Below are 14,181 nucleotides of genomic sequence, written 5' to 3' on the forward strand. Positions count from 1 at the left end.
CGCGCGCTTCCGAATGGCGCCTCGGGTGGGCTGACGGGACCACGCGGAGGCTCTGGGGGATTTGAACCTTAGACCTTGCCGGCCCGTCCAGACGATGCCATATTTTGTACGTCCCAAGGCAAAAAAAACTACCGTGAAAATGTCAACATTTGACTTGAAGCGTAAGTGAGACGGAAAAACAAAACAAACAACAGGACAGAAATGTCCAGTTTTTGTTTTGTTGCTTTTACTTTTCAAAGCGCTCGTGTTAGTGACGAGCTCGCTTGGGGACTTTTGGAGACGTCACCAAACCAATGGCCGGCCCTGTGGGCGGGGCTTGCTCACATCTGGACCTGCTGCACACACAGCTGAGTTATTTGCACATCAACACTTGAATCCTCTTCATCATGTGGAGGAAGAAAATCATCATCATCATCATCATCATCTGTGAGTCGTGTGTGTGTGCGTGTGTGGTGTGCGTTGTGGTGTGTTGTAATTATTTTGTTGTGCTGACGCGCCTTCTCAACTTTTTTTGCCCTCGGGATGAAAGTTGCATCTGTCAACATCTGCATCTGCCTTCATTGCTGGCTTGCCGCCGCACGTCTTGGCCTGTAAACGCGCCGCGCGTCTGCCGTGAGACACGACGCGCCGGCGACGCGCCGACGACGTCCTCTCGGGTCTGCAAGGACACAAACGAGCGCGTAGCGAGCGCACAAAGTGGAGGCCAGAGCTTGTGTTTAATGTCACGCGTGCAAACGCCGTCAACTGGATGGGCGGGAAAAACGTGTGTTGTGCAATTCAGTGCCAGTCGCTCTCCTCTCGGACCAACAGACAAGGCATGCCTGTGTGTGTGTGTGTGTGTGTGTGTGTGTGTGTGTGTGTGCGTGTGCGTGTGCGTGTGCGTGTGCGTGTGTCCAAGTCGAAGTCGGGTGTGAAAGAAGGGTTGGCAAATGAGAAGCAGTGAAGGCCCGTCGGGTCCTCCGAGCAGCGCCGGACGCTGCCTTGGAACGCGTGGCGGCCTGTCAAAGTATTTCCTCAGAGGCGTCATGAAGCCGATGGGAGGTGACAAGTGAAGGCGGAGGAGGAGAAACGCCAGCTGCAGTCCCGACCGCCGCCGCAAGGCAGAATTCGGGACGCGTTGGATCTTGTAACAATCCGCAGTTTGCCACCACGCCACAGGGTGGCGCCTTGCTGGGCATATGCAGCACTTTTCGTTTTGGCCATCAAAGTTTATGCGGTGGACGTGTACGATTATTGTGACACGCGGTGGCGCCGAGAAGCCCACAGTTTTTTGTGTTCCTTTTAAGAAAGTGAGCCTGTGGACTTCCAGTACTTTTGTTGCTGTCCGGTTCTTGCTGTCCAGCTGCGCCATCCGAGGCCGACAATCTTCTTTGGAGCTCTTCTCCTCTGCCGGGAATGTCGAAGGGCGGACACGGCGGCGGACGAAGACCTTCAAAGTGGGACACACTTTTGCCTTTCGGGGAAACCTAAAACAAAGAAATGTGCTGAAGGAGAAGTTCCACAAGACATTCCACATGGCTTAAAGTTAAGATTCCAGGCACAAGGACAAGGCCTGCCCATTTGGACCTTGGTGCGACCCAATGGCGCCACATCTGACATTTAGTCCCCATAACCAGCAGTCGTGGAAACCAATGAGCACACGTCAAATGTCTGACAAAACAAAGAAAAGCCGATCAAAGCTGGCACGCATCAACGAGAACAAAAAGGAAAAAAATGAATTCATTAGAAATTGAGCCTTGAAGAAGAAACGAGCGTGTTCACAAGCCGGTTTTCAAACAAAACAAACCGACCGAGCGACCTGAGATTCGACAGGAACGTCAATTCAGCCCGCGAGAAAATTGACATTTCAACGACATCAGTCAAACGTCTTCGGACCAAAGATGACCCCGCTGGGCCAAAGGCCAAAAGTCGGGCTAAGGAGGACGGATGTTGTGTGTGAGGTGACATCCGCCCGCCTGCCACGAACGTCGTCCCCAGATGTTTTTGCAGATGTGGTTGAGATGAGCGCCATGCCCGGGTCCGCCGGCTCCCGCCAGGCGTCCTCAAGCCCGCGGCAAGCGGAGCCAACGAGGGGCCGACAATTTGGAGTGACCTGAAAGCGAGCGAGCGCATGAATAGCGTGGGAAGAAGCCGTCCCTCATCCGTCCCTCATCCGTCCCTCATCCGTGCCGTTCTTAAGCGCCGTCTTGACTCCTGCAGCTTTGGGATATTTCCTTCTTCGACAGCTGATTCACGATCAGCTCATCAGCGAGCTCTGCACAAGCCCGGTAATGATCCTGTTCATTGGAATCAGCCGGAGTTGGAGTCGGGAAACCTCTCAAACCGGCAGGACTCCGGACCTTGAGGACCGGAATGTGTAAACCCCGTCCTACGGCATTTCAGTCCCAACCGGCTCGGTTGCCACTTGGTTTCAGGAACCAAAGACAACGCAACGTCACGAGTGTTGGACGAAACGCGAGAATCAGAAAAAAACATTCACAAGTCGATGACGCTTTGCGCTTGAAAATGCGTCGGGACACGACAAGTGTCTTTCGTAAAGCCGCAGGTCATGGCGCTTAAGATGGCGCTGTCGTCGAGCGCATTTGTTGATGCTCACTCACTGATCTGCGCTCTTTACTAACGTTGTTGCTGTTGCACTTAGCGGCGGCGGCGGCGTTTGGTGGCCATCTTAACTTCAACGTGTGCATGTGGTGCGACGCCAGCAGTCCCACATGCGGGGACCGCCGCGGCCACCGCGTCTGTTTGTCCAACTGCTCCTTGTCCTCCTTCTGCTCCTCCCCGCACGACATCTGCGTGGCCCTCTGGTGAGCTCACATGCTTACACACGCGACATCATTCCAGCGGCCGTAAAACTGTTAGAGTAGACAATATTTGTATTGTACTCTTTGCGTGTTCAATTAACTGAATGGTGAGATCCTGGTGAAGAAGTCCCTTTGCAAAGGTATCATTATAACAGAAGCTTCTGATCACACAATTGAAGTCACCCAAGCCGTGTTCTGTTCAAAAGTGTGTCCCTCCTTCTCCTGCACATCATTATTTATTGAAAAGTGGGTGAATACGAAAAGTCTCCTCCCATTCACAAAAAGGCAGAAGTTCCCAGGAATACAAATCAGATTAGACTTAAACAATAATAAATCAGCCTGTCTCACTTCGACCGGCTGAGACCGGTACTAGACTACACTCCCTTCTAGATAACAAAAAAAAGAAACTTGTTGCCCTTTTCTTCTCAGGCGAGAGAGACAGATAAGAATACAATAGACAATTCTATTCATTGAGCTACACAGCTATAACTAAATCCAAAACGGCTAAAATATAAATTGAAACTGAAAAACAATGTTAATAATTCAACAAAACCAAATGGGCTTCCTGCTTTCTCGCAAACCTGTTATCGCTAGCTGTTAGCATGCTAACAGGTGAGCAGAAGACACTAATGCAGCGGCGCCCTTTGTGTGTAGGCGCGAGACAAACGCGAGCGTGTCTGTGCGCACCATGTGTCACAATCCAGCGCTGCCGTTGGAGGGTGTAGGGGGGGCGGAGCTTCTGCTCAACTCCACCTCCCACGAGTGTCACATGACTGGAGCGACGCCGACGGACGGCGGCCTGAAGGTGTGCGCATGCCGCGGGCGGCACGAGTGCAACGACAAACTCGTCTTCCGTCGCCGCGCTAACGGTGAGCAACACGGCACGTGCTAATGAACATGCTAGCTTTAACCAACGTGACCACATATGCCAGCAAACTCACCAATAAGCATGTTAGCAAGAATGCTAATAAACATAAGCGCTAGCTAATAAACATGCTAAAACAGGACGTGGCGGCCATGCCGACGGGGCGTTGTGATGACATCGCATATGTGGTTAAACTCTTCAGGTTTGTCTTCTGTGCGGGACAAAGACGTGATCCCGGTGGTCCTGGTCAGCCTGGTCCCAGCCGTCTTGGTGCTCGTCGTCGTCTTTGCCATCTGCGGGGCCCGCGCGCGCTGCCGTCGTGAAAACGGAGCTGCCGGGCCAACCGCGTCGCACGGGCCAGATTGTACGGGAAAAAACACTGCGGAGCTTCTCAAGACGGCGGCCGAGCCGACCGTCCGCCTCGAGGCGGTGGTGGGCGGCGGCGGCTCTGCGCAGGTGTGGCGAGCCCGGCTCCTGGACGAGGGTCCGGACGGTGCGGACGGTGGCTCGGTAGTGGCGGTGAAGGTTTTCCCCGCCGCGCAGATGGCTTCTTGGAGGCACGAGGGCGCCATCTTGGGCGACGGCGGGATGCGGCACCGCAACGTCATCCAATTCCTGGGGGCGCAGGTGACGTGGCACGTGACATACGTGTTGTCGTACATGACGAGAAGTCTAGATGTGCCTGGAAACATACTAATCAAACACGCTAATGAACATCTGGCGCTCAACAGGTGAGGGGCGGAGCCTACTGGCTGCTGCTGGCCTATCACAGGCTGGGCAACCTCCAAGACTTCCTGCGGGCCAACATGCTGGACTGGAAGCGGCTGGTTACTATGGCAACTGGCCTGGCACGGGGTCTGGCGCACCTGCACAGTGACGCCCTGCGGCCACCGGGGGCGCCCAAGGTAACGCGGGTCGGACACGCTAGTAAAACACATTGAGGTGCTCGCACACACAAACCCACGCCGTTGCGCAACAAGACAGACGTGTGCAAATGTGTCCCGCCCCCCCCGGCCAGCACTGAAGTGGTTTTGTTATTCGAGTGAAAGAGGCGTGGCTTCCGTTTCAGGTGCCGGTGGCTCACGGCGACGTGAAGAGCAGCAACGTTCTGCTGAAGGACGACGGGGACGTGACATTGTGCGACTTGGGCCTGGCCGTCCGTCTCCACGCCGGGCTCGCCGCCACCGACTTGGCCCAGCGCCGCCAGGTCAGTGTTGGTGGCAAGCGGTTGCGGTGCCGGCAGATAGCGGCCGCCTCCATTTTGGGATGTTTGACACCGACAACTTGTTATTGGATATCAACATTTTTAAAAAACAGTTGTCAAGTCCACGTTGGCTTATTTCGATTGGTTTGGGGGGCCGGCCTGGGAACTTGCAAAAGTCCCTTTCCACTTGCAAGCGAGCTGGCGGAAGTTGTCCAACTGTTGGATGGGACGTCCCGAGATGCTTCATGCGCGTCGTAACGCGTCGTGACGCCCTTTGCTTGTTGCCAGGTGGGCACGGCGCGCTACATGTCCCCCGAGGCGCTGGAGTCCCGCGTCAACCTGAAGGACGACGAGTCCTTCAAGCAGATGGACGTCTACTCCATGGCGCTGGTCTTCTGGGAGATGGCCTCGCGATGCCGGGCCATCGGAGGTAAACCGCCGCAAGGCCTCGCCAAGGACACGCCCGCCTGCGCGCCATTCATCTTTGTTTTTGGCTGCGCTTGCAGAGGTCGCCGGCTACTCGCCGCCGTTCAGCGGCGCCGTCGGCGAGCGTCCGCGCGTGGACGTCATGCGCGATTTGGTCATCGGGGACCGTCGGCGCCCCGACATCCCACAGAGATGGACGCGCCATCGGGTAAGCGCGGTGGTGGTGTTCCGTGCTAGCGTGCTAGCGTGTGATTAGTTATTAACATTGTTTTTCAGTTTTAATTTATATTTTAGCCGTTTTGGATTTAGTTATAGCAGTATGGCTCAATGAATAGAATTGTATTATCTGTCTCACTCTCAGAAGAAGGGCAACGGGTTTGTACATTCATTCGCTATCTCTAATGGGAGGGCCGGTCTCTGCCGGTCGGAAGGGAGTCAGGCTTATTATTATTGTTTTTCTCTAATCTGATTTATACCCATGGGAACAGATTCTCTTGTATTCACTGAGTTGTAACCAAGTGTACTGTGGGCTGATGGGCGGAGATTTCTATTCTCCCACTTTTTAATAAATGATGATGTGACGGGGAGCCGAGCACACTTTTGAACAGAACACTGCTTGGGTGACTTCAATTGTGTGATCAGAAGCTTCTGTTATAACGATACCTTTGCAAAGGGACTTCTTCACCAGGATCTCACCATTCAGTTAATTGAACACGCAAAGAGTACAATACTTAATATTGTCTACTCTAACACGTGCTAGCGTGCTAACGCGCCTGTCCTGTAGGGGATGAGCGTCTACTGCGAGACGGTCGCAGAGTGCTGGGACCACGACCCCGAGGCACGCCTCACCGCACACTGCGTGCTGGAGCGAATGCTCGCCTTCGGGAGGCGGCGACAGGAAGAGGAAGGACCGCCATGTTGAAGGACGTCACTGCCGGCCTGCCTCCTAACCGCAGCTGGACGTTTGCCATTATACTCCGGGGGAGGAGGGGGCTGGTCTCCGTGGCAACGCCATTCTATCAGGAGCGATGACATCATCACGGCGGTGACGAGGCAACGCCGGACAAGGAGGCGTCCCCGGCTCTCCTGGGTTGTCCCGATACTTTTGACCAGGTGGTGTCATGTGACCGGCTTGGCCGGCAAGTCTCGTGTGGACCAAACTGAAAAGTAGCGTCAAAATGGAAACATCTGTCCACGTTAAAAAAAAGAAGTGAAATTAACATTATGAAAAGCTAAAAAATTCTTTATTTATTTATTTTAATCATTCCAAAGTAAACATAGACCCGATGGAATGAAGTCAGGATCCGTTGAATCAACATGGACATTGTAACAAACTCATAATTTGACAAGATTTTGGATTTCTAATCTCAATATCCTGTTCCGGCGACGTTTTATTTTTTGAGTCGTACTTTTTATGCTATATGCTTTTATTTTGGCGCATTTCCGGCAGTCCAGGAAGTGCTATCAACGACAGGTGTCTTTACACCTCAAAGAAAGACGGCAACAGAAAAAAGATCGGTGATTGATTCAACGCGTTGCTGACTGAAACGCCGATTTACGTTGTTGCTGTCAAAGCACCGAGCTGGAATCGGGACGCGGTATTTGTGTTGCTTTATTTGTTTTATTGTGATTTTTCATGACGCGAATCACTCGTAAAATGAGTTTTTTGTATGTTATTTTCCATTGAAGTGAAGTGTTAAGTTATTAACATTGTTTTTCAGTTTCAATTTATATTTTAGCTGTTTTGGATTTAGTTATAGCAGTATGGCTCAATGAATAGAATTGTATTATCTGTCTCACTCTCAGAAGAAGGGCAACGGGTTTGTACATTTGCTATCTTTAAGGGAGTTTTGTCTGTGGCTGGTCTCTGCCGGTCGGAAGAGGGGAGGCACAGGCTGATTATTATTGTTTTTCTCTAATCTGATTTATACCCATGGGAACAGATTATCTTGTATTCACTGAGTGGTAAACAAATGTACTGTGGGCTGATGGGAGGAGACTTTTCGTATTCACCCACTTTTCAATAAATAATGATGTGCCGGAGTGGACGACACACAATCTGATGGAACACGGCTTCAGTGTCGTCAATTGTTGTCATCAGAAGCTTCTGTTATAATGATACCTTTGCAAAGGGACTTCTTCACCAGGATCTCACCATTCAGTTAATTGAACACGCAAAGAGTACAATACTTAATATTGTCTACTCTAACAGAAGCTAATGATAGCGTCTGCTAAATGGTTGTTTAATGCTACGGCTTTCTGTTGTAGTTAACTTTTCATATGTCAAACTGAAAGTTGTGTTGAAAGTGTGTCATTTATGGTTATTATTTGTTTGTTTACGGTTTAGCTCTTATGGCGTGTCAACAAATGGAACAAGGAAGGAATAACAATTTGCTCCAGACCTGATGAAAGAGAAGCAAGTCAATATTCAAAACAGCAAAAAGAAACACAGTCAACACTTTATTGATGGAATAAAATGAGCAGTGACATTAAAAAAACAAAAAAAAACGAGAGGAACATTGCGCATGTTTGAAAACAATCAAGGATGTGGTTAAAAAAAATCTAAATGTTTCAAATGAGATGATTCAAACATATTTTTAAAAATAAATAATGTGCATGATCGTGCGCAAAGAAATGCACGTGACATGATGTGAAAAGGTTATGAGAAGGAAACGAATAAACGTCAACGAGAACTGAGGTGGCAAAAGCAGGTCCGGAAAGTAAAAAGCCGAGCAAAGTTTGGCTATAGCCTCAGGTGATAGCTCGCTAACTCGCTAGCTAGCTCCCTAGCAGGTAAACAAGCACCATGGCAAAAACTGTGGCAGGGTTTTTATTTTCTGGACATGGATTTGCCACCTCTGAACAAGAATCAACCAAAGCATGATTGAAGATCCATGATTGAAGATCCACGTTGCCCACGGCAACGAGCTTCTGTTGAGATTTGAGGATGGAAAAGTTGAAGAATGCACAAAAAGCGTTTGGGTTCCCCGCCAAGTCTAAAGTTGGGAGAGGGATGCCGAGGCGGCCGACGACGCTTCCGCCGCCGCCGGCGCCGCCGCCTTGATCCACACAAAGCCCACCTGGGTGCCAAAGTGGGCCCCGTCTCGCACGTGAGAGAAGAAGTCTCGCGGGTGGCACGACGTGCACGGCGCCACGCTGCCGTCGTCCCGGATGTGATGCGCCAGGATGCCCGCCTCCTCCAGCTGCAGCCTGACAAGTGCACACGGGAAGCTCGTCACTGAGACTGACAAGGGTCGGAGGTCGGGATAATCTCGCTCCTCCCTTGGTTTAGGATGGAGACACAAGTGCGGGAGGAGCATCAGGGAGAGCAGAGGTGGCAAATCCGGGTCCCGAAAGGTGCGAGCTAGCTAGCGCCCCGGGTGCTCGTTTATCTGCTCGGGAGCTAGCTAGCATCGGGGGCTAAAGCCGAACTGTGGCAGGGTTTGTACGATCTGGATCTGGATTTGCCACCTCTGAGGAAGAAGGACGGAAAGAAGAGCACGACGAGAAGCGGGAAGTGGATCAGGAAGAAAGTCAGGACCGTCGGGGAGAGCAGCAGAAAGGCGGGATGAGAACAAGGATGAGCAAGGGCAAGGTTTTGCGCGACTCGGACGCCACCTGTTGGCCAGTCGCAAGTCGATGTTGGTCCTGCGCGCTGGCGAACGGCGGATGCACTCCGGCTGGAAGCGCGCGGCCTGTTCGGGTTCCAGCGTGAAGCAGCACGGGCCCACCGAGGGGCCCAAGACGACCAGGATGTTAGCGCGCGCGCAGCCCAGCTCCGTCGTCATGGCTGACACTGTTGCCGTGGCGACGCCCAGCAGCGTTCCTTTCCAGCCTAAAAGGGACACTTAGCTTAGCATCCTTGCACAATCATTTTTAGCAACATGCTAATTTTCTTATCGTGTCCAAATAACAACCAGAATGTTGACGACTTTCATGTTGATTAGCACGTTTGCTAGCAGGCAGGCTAACTGGCACGGCTAACATTGTACGGTGCTTGTGAATCTTGTCAGCTCGTTTCTTTTGCACGACGGCAAGTGGTTCTCAAACCCGGTCCTCGAGTACCCCTATCCAGCCGGTCTTCATGTCGTTCGGGTGTTTCAAAGCAGCGGCGAATCAACAAGCTCCGTATGATGATCCTCAGCTGTGTTAGTCGAAGGAGACGTGGAAAACAGGCGTACTGGAGGACCAGGGTCGAGAACCGCCATCTGTCTTAAAAGATGTTTGGCTGTCATCAGTTGCTGCAACAAGACCCGATTGGACTTCACCAGCACGAGTTTGCTGGAAAAGCCAAATGGTTTTGCTCGGCCTCCCCGCGTGCAGCCTGGTTTTTGGCCTACCTGCGTGCGCCACGCCCACCGCTTTGGCCACGGGATCCGCAAAGAGTATGGGGACGCAGTCGGCACTCGGCGCGGCCAGAACCCGTCCCGGCAGGTCCGTCACCGCCGCATCGTAGCGGTCCGGCTCGTCGGTCCCCAACACCCACACGCGACTGCGATGCTCAACCTGCGCCGCAACAATCCGCTCGCTGTCACGAGAGGGGGCGCGCCCGCCGGAGCCCGAGAAAAGAACTCACCTTGAGCAACTGAAGCGGGCGTGGGGAGAATCCCGCATGAAGTGCCAGACGGCGCCGGTTCTCTTGGACGAGAGCCGCAGAGTCTCGCCGTCTGGGGCTGCTGAACAGGTTCAACGAGGACAAGGTGGGCACCCGTGACGCCGCCGGCACGCGTGCTGAAGCCGTGGCCAAAGCAGTCTGACGCGCACGCACACACACACACGCACACACACAACGTCATCCAGACAGGAAGTCAGCAAGGAAGGAAGTGAATGGCAAGTCCTTTGATCCTTTCGAGCTGTTCCCGATTTGTGTCAAGACCAGGATTGGGGAATCCAGAAAGTCCAAACCCTGCCACAGATTGTCGTGCCCCTGATGCTCGCTAGCACCTGAAAGTAAAAACCCTGCCAGAGTTCGGCTTTAGAGCCCCTGATGCTAGTTAGCTAGCTAGCACTCTAGCAGGTAAACGAGCATCGTGGGAGCTAGCTAGGGAGCTAGTCAGCACCTGAAAGTAAAAACCCTGCCACAGTTTGGCCACAGTTGAGCCAATGAAGGTTCTTCTACTCAACTGACCGCTCAACCAGCTCGTTTCCACCTGTTGAGTAGAAGAACCTGTGGCTGAAGCCAATCTGCTTCTGGGTTTGGACTTTCTGGACCTGCTGGACTCCACAAACCTGCTCAAGGCCAAGTTCTTGTTTGTGCATCACAAACACGTCAAGATTTGGAGGGGTCTGGTTAGGATTGGGAATGAGCCCAGTACCGCTTTGACGGTTCCCGTGCAGGTTTTCAAAGTCCAGTTTTCACTAAAAGGGTCAGACAGCGCTCATCTCTTTTTTGAGGGGATGACAACATGATTGGCTGCTTGCAGAGTTGAGTAAACCCGCCAGCCGCTTCTTTTTCAAGTTCATCAGACCAGCAATTTTTGGTTCTTCTTGGCTGAGCAGGGAGGGGAGGGCTGAGCAGTTATACGAGAACACTGTGCAAACGCCAGCGTACCTTTTGCTCAGTTGATTCGTGTGTATTGTCCTAAAAAAGCTAAAGATGGAGCCAGCGGGTACTAGTGAGCCCCAGGGTCAGGACAACATGAGTAGCCCACGGCAAGAATATGAACATTTATTGATTTTTTTATTGTTTTTATTTGCCTTCATTTTTGGTGGGTGGGCTCATGTTTTTGCTTCCCAATGGAAGTCGGCCGTGCCGCAAAGTAGGACGTGGCCGTCCTTGAGTTTTGCCGCCTCAAAATTTGCGATATCCGCCGGCGCATTCTCGCTTCCTGTCCCAAAAGAGCTTTTCCGACACTTTGCGTCACTTTTGACTGCATTCAAATTCTGTCCAGTAAATTGGACTGGATTTTGAATAGATTCCGTTTTCGAGTCACGTTTAAACTTGGAAGAGAGCCAAATAAAGAATTGAAAGGAAAAAACTCAAAGTCACTCAAGGGTTGAGGAAGGAACTCGCGACCTTCAGAAACAGCCAAAACCCTAGAGAGACAATTCTTTATTTTACTCTCTTCCAAATGGAAATGTGATTCCAAACCAGAGTCTATTTGTTCCCACTCAAAATCCAGTCCAAATTGCTCTGAGTGACGGACGCAAGTGGACAAAAAAAAAGGTCTTCGATCAGTACTGGAATGGACCTTTGGAAAAGATTGCGCATGCGTGCGTGAAGGCAGGCTGCTCCACACGTTCACGAGGAGCGTCCAAGTGAAAAGCATCATCATCATCACGCAGACCGGAAGTCACGTGACGCTCGCCTTTTATCACGTGATGCAGGGGTAAGAAAGCCGGCCCCTTTTCCATGATGTCAACATCAGAACTTGAGCCTCATCCAATCAGCTCCTCTGGCAGGCTGGACCAGGGCCAAGCCAGGGCCAAGCCGGGGCCAAGCCGGGGCCAAGCCGGGGCCAAGCCAGGGCCAAGCCGGGACCAAGCCGGGACCAAGCCGGGGCCAAGCCGGGGCCAAGCCGGGGCCAAGCCGGGGCCAAGCCGGGGCCAAGCCGGGACCAAGCCAGGGCCAAGCCGGGACCAAGCCAGGGCCAAGCCGGGACCAAGCCAGGGCCAAGCCGGGACCAAGCCAGGGCCAAGCCGGGGCCAAGCCAGGGCCAAGCCAGGACCAAGCCAGGGCCAAGCCAGGGCCAAGCCAGGGCCAAGCCAGGACCAAGCCAGGGCCAAGCCAGGGCCAAGCCGGGGCCAAGCCAGGGCCAGGCCAGGGTTCCGACATGGCATGACACAAAGAAGGCTCACCTGGGATCAACGACGACGTCAGCACGCGGATGGCCCCGCCCACCGCCGGAAGCGCCCGCAGCAGAGCGCTGACGTCAGCCTCCATCTCGCGGTCCGCAGGTGCGTCGCCGCCGCCGCCGCCGCCGCCGCCGCCGCCGCCGCAGCCCAGCCGGTACGTGAACGTGTAGAGGGCCGTGAAGAGCGGGAGCTGGTATCTGAGCATCCGCGCGCGCCCCCGCGGGCTGGTGATGACGCGCAGCGAGAGCGCGCCCGCCTCGTCCGCCGCCCGCTTCAGGCGGTACGCGCACGCGGCGGTGGCGTGCCAGTTCAGCAGCACGCGCGCGCCCGCGCCGTTCCACGCGCGGACCGCCGCGTCCGTGGCGTCGCTGCGGGCCGCGCACGCGCACAGCACGAAGAGGTGCGCGTGCGCGGCGGCGCCCGCCTCCTCGCGGAACTGCCGCTCGGTGCAGCCGCAGCCGCACGCGTGAGCGAGATCCAGCAGCACCGCCGACGACGCGCTCATCGCGCGCGCGCCCACCGTGCGAGTCCAAACGGCGAGGCGAGGCGAACCGAACCGGGCGAGCGGGCGGACGCGCGCCGGAGCGACGAAAACAAAACTCAAAGGAGCAAACTTTCGCTTCCTCTTCCGCCACGTGACGCTCACGCGCCAAAGTCCACGCGCGTGTGGATGGTGACTCAACTTTTGAATTTGAGTGTGTGGCCAGAAAAAGCGCGTATTCAGGAGTAAACAGGTCAATAAAATCAATAGCAACCGGACAAGAAGTCAATGGAATAAATATGCAATCAAAGTTCCGCCCCAAAAACTTGCAAGCATTCCGAATCAAGATGAGTTCTCAAAGTGGGCGGAGACGACACGAACCCAATGACGCCAATATGCAAACTGCTCACCTGATGAGGATTTGGCCTCGCTTCCGGATTTTTGGCTCTGGCCTGTGATGGCGGCGAACCACCAGAAGGAGGCGCCAAATATCCACTTGTGCTGTTGCGCTGGCCTCAAACCTTTCCAAGGCCGTTTGTTGTTTCGTACGCTCATAAAAATGTTGGGTCAAATTTGTAACTCAACTTTTGGATCAACTGTTGGGTCATCTTTTTAGCCAGTTTGATGACATATTGGGTTCAAATTTGACAAAATTACGAAACCATCCGCTGGGTCACAGATGCTCCGCCCACAACAGCAAATCAAATGCATCGATCTCTTAAGCCAACGACTCGTAAAGGCTGTTGAGGTCAGTTGGATCAGGACCACATGTTTACATTGGCACCAGTTGTTGGGTTGAAATAGGCCCCGCCTTCAAGGTTTGCATTTGGAAGTCGCCATTTTATCCATTTTTATTTTATTTAACTTGGACTCGCCGGCTGTTGCTGATGTTGACGTGAAGCCGCAAGTACGCCGCATTTGACATCAATATACGAGAATGGCGTTTATTTTAGGCAAATGATCTACTTTAAGGAGGATTAAAGGGAAGAAATATCTTAAGAAAAACCGTGAGCTGTGATCGGTCGCTGTCCGAGCTGCTGTGATGTCATCTTCAATTGACAGCAAGTGTCAAAATGGCCGCCCCCTGACATGGATCAAAATGGATGAATTGTGCTTCAAAACTTGTATTGCGCAATTGTCATATTCATCGCAATGTTTACGCACGTCTTGTATCGTTTGCCGTTCGGAGTTCACTTTTGTTTAACGACATTTGATGCTTTTTGTTGACGTCACCTCTTTCTTCTTTCTTCTTTGATGGTATTTGTTGACGTCACTTCGCTTCCCTGCATTTGGGTCCGCAGTCCGACCTCACCGGAACGCCATGTAAGTTCCTTTTCAAGCCAACATCATTCATAGACGGCAAAATATTTATTTAGAATAATGTATATATTTATTTATTGATGTTGGCAAAAACTTGAAGTTCAACATGTGATGATTTTTTGGGTACAAAACAAGACAAAACAAATAAAAATATGAAGACAAATACAATTATTTGAAACACTATAATGAAGCAAGTTTTAAAATGGTGCAAATAGATTGAAAGAAAAACGAGTATTAATAATCTTTTTTTTTGGGGGGGGGGGCGATGATGCTGCTTTTGTAATTATGG

At 52.5% G+C, this 14,181-nt stretch overlaps 2 protein-coding genes across 2 annotated transcripts; one reads left to right on the forward strand and one right to left on the reverse strand.

The window, feature by feature from the left end:
- The first annotated feature begins 9 nt into the window (after positions 1-9).
- Positions 10-7,443, forward strand: LOC147165134 (TGF-beta receptor type-2-like). Its single transcript, XM_086090633.1, has 9 exons — positions 10-426; positions 2,642-2,804; positions 3,456-3,670; positions 3,869-4,293; positions 4,398-4,571; positions 4,736-4,873; positions 5,159-5,300; positions 5,377-5,504; positions 6,081-7,443. Exons 1-9 carry the CDS (start codon positions 387-389, stop codon positions 6,216-6,218), a joined length of 1,563 nt encoding a protein of 520 aa, XP_085946759.1. The 5' UTR covers positions 10-386; the 3' UTR covers positions 6,219-7,443.
- A 698-nt stretch (positions 7,444-8,141) lies between these two features.
- On the reverse strand, positions 8,142-12,913 carry lacc1 (laccase domain multifunctional purine nucleosidase 1). Its single transcript, XM_086091368.1, is given in 6 exon segments — positions 8,142-8,506; positions 8,915-9,131; positions 9,637-9,802; positions 9,873-10,005; positions 10,007-10,049; positions 12,095-12,913. Coding segments are annotated over 6 exon segments (1,275 nt in total). The 5' UTR covers positions 12,597-12,913; the 3' UTR covers positions 8,142-8,292.
- Between the last annotated feature and the right edge of the window lie 1,268 nt (positions 12,914-14,181).

Source organism: Leptonotus elevatus, chromosome 12 (genome assembly GCF_054856555.1).
Source record: "Leptonotus elevatus isolate MCC_2025b chromosome 12, RoL_Lele_1.0, whole genome shotgun sequence".
NCBI classification, from domain to species: Eukaryota; Metazoa; Chordata; class Actinopteri; order Syngnathiformes; family Syngnathidae; genus Leptonotus; species Leptonotus elevatus.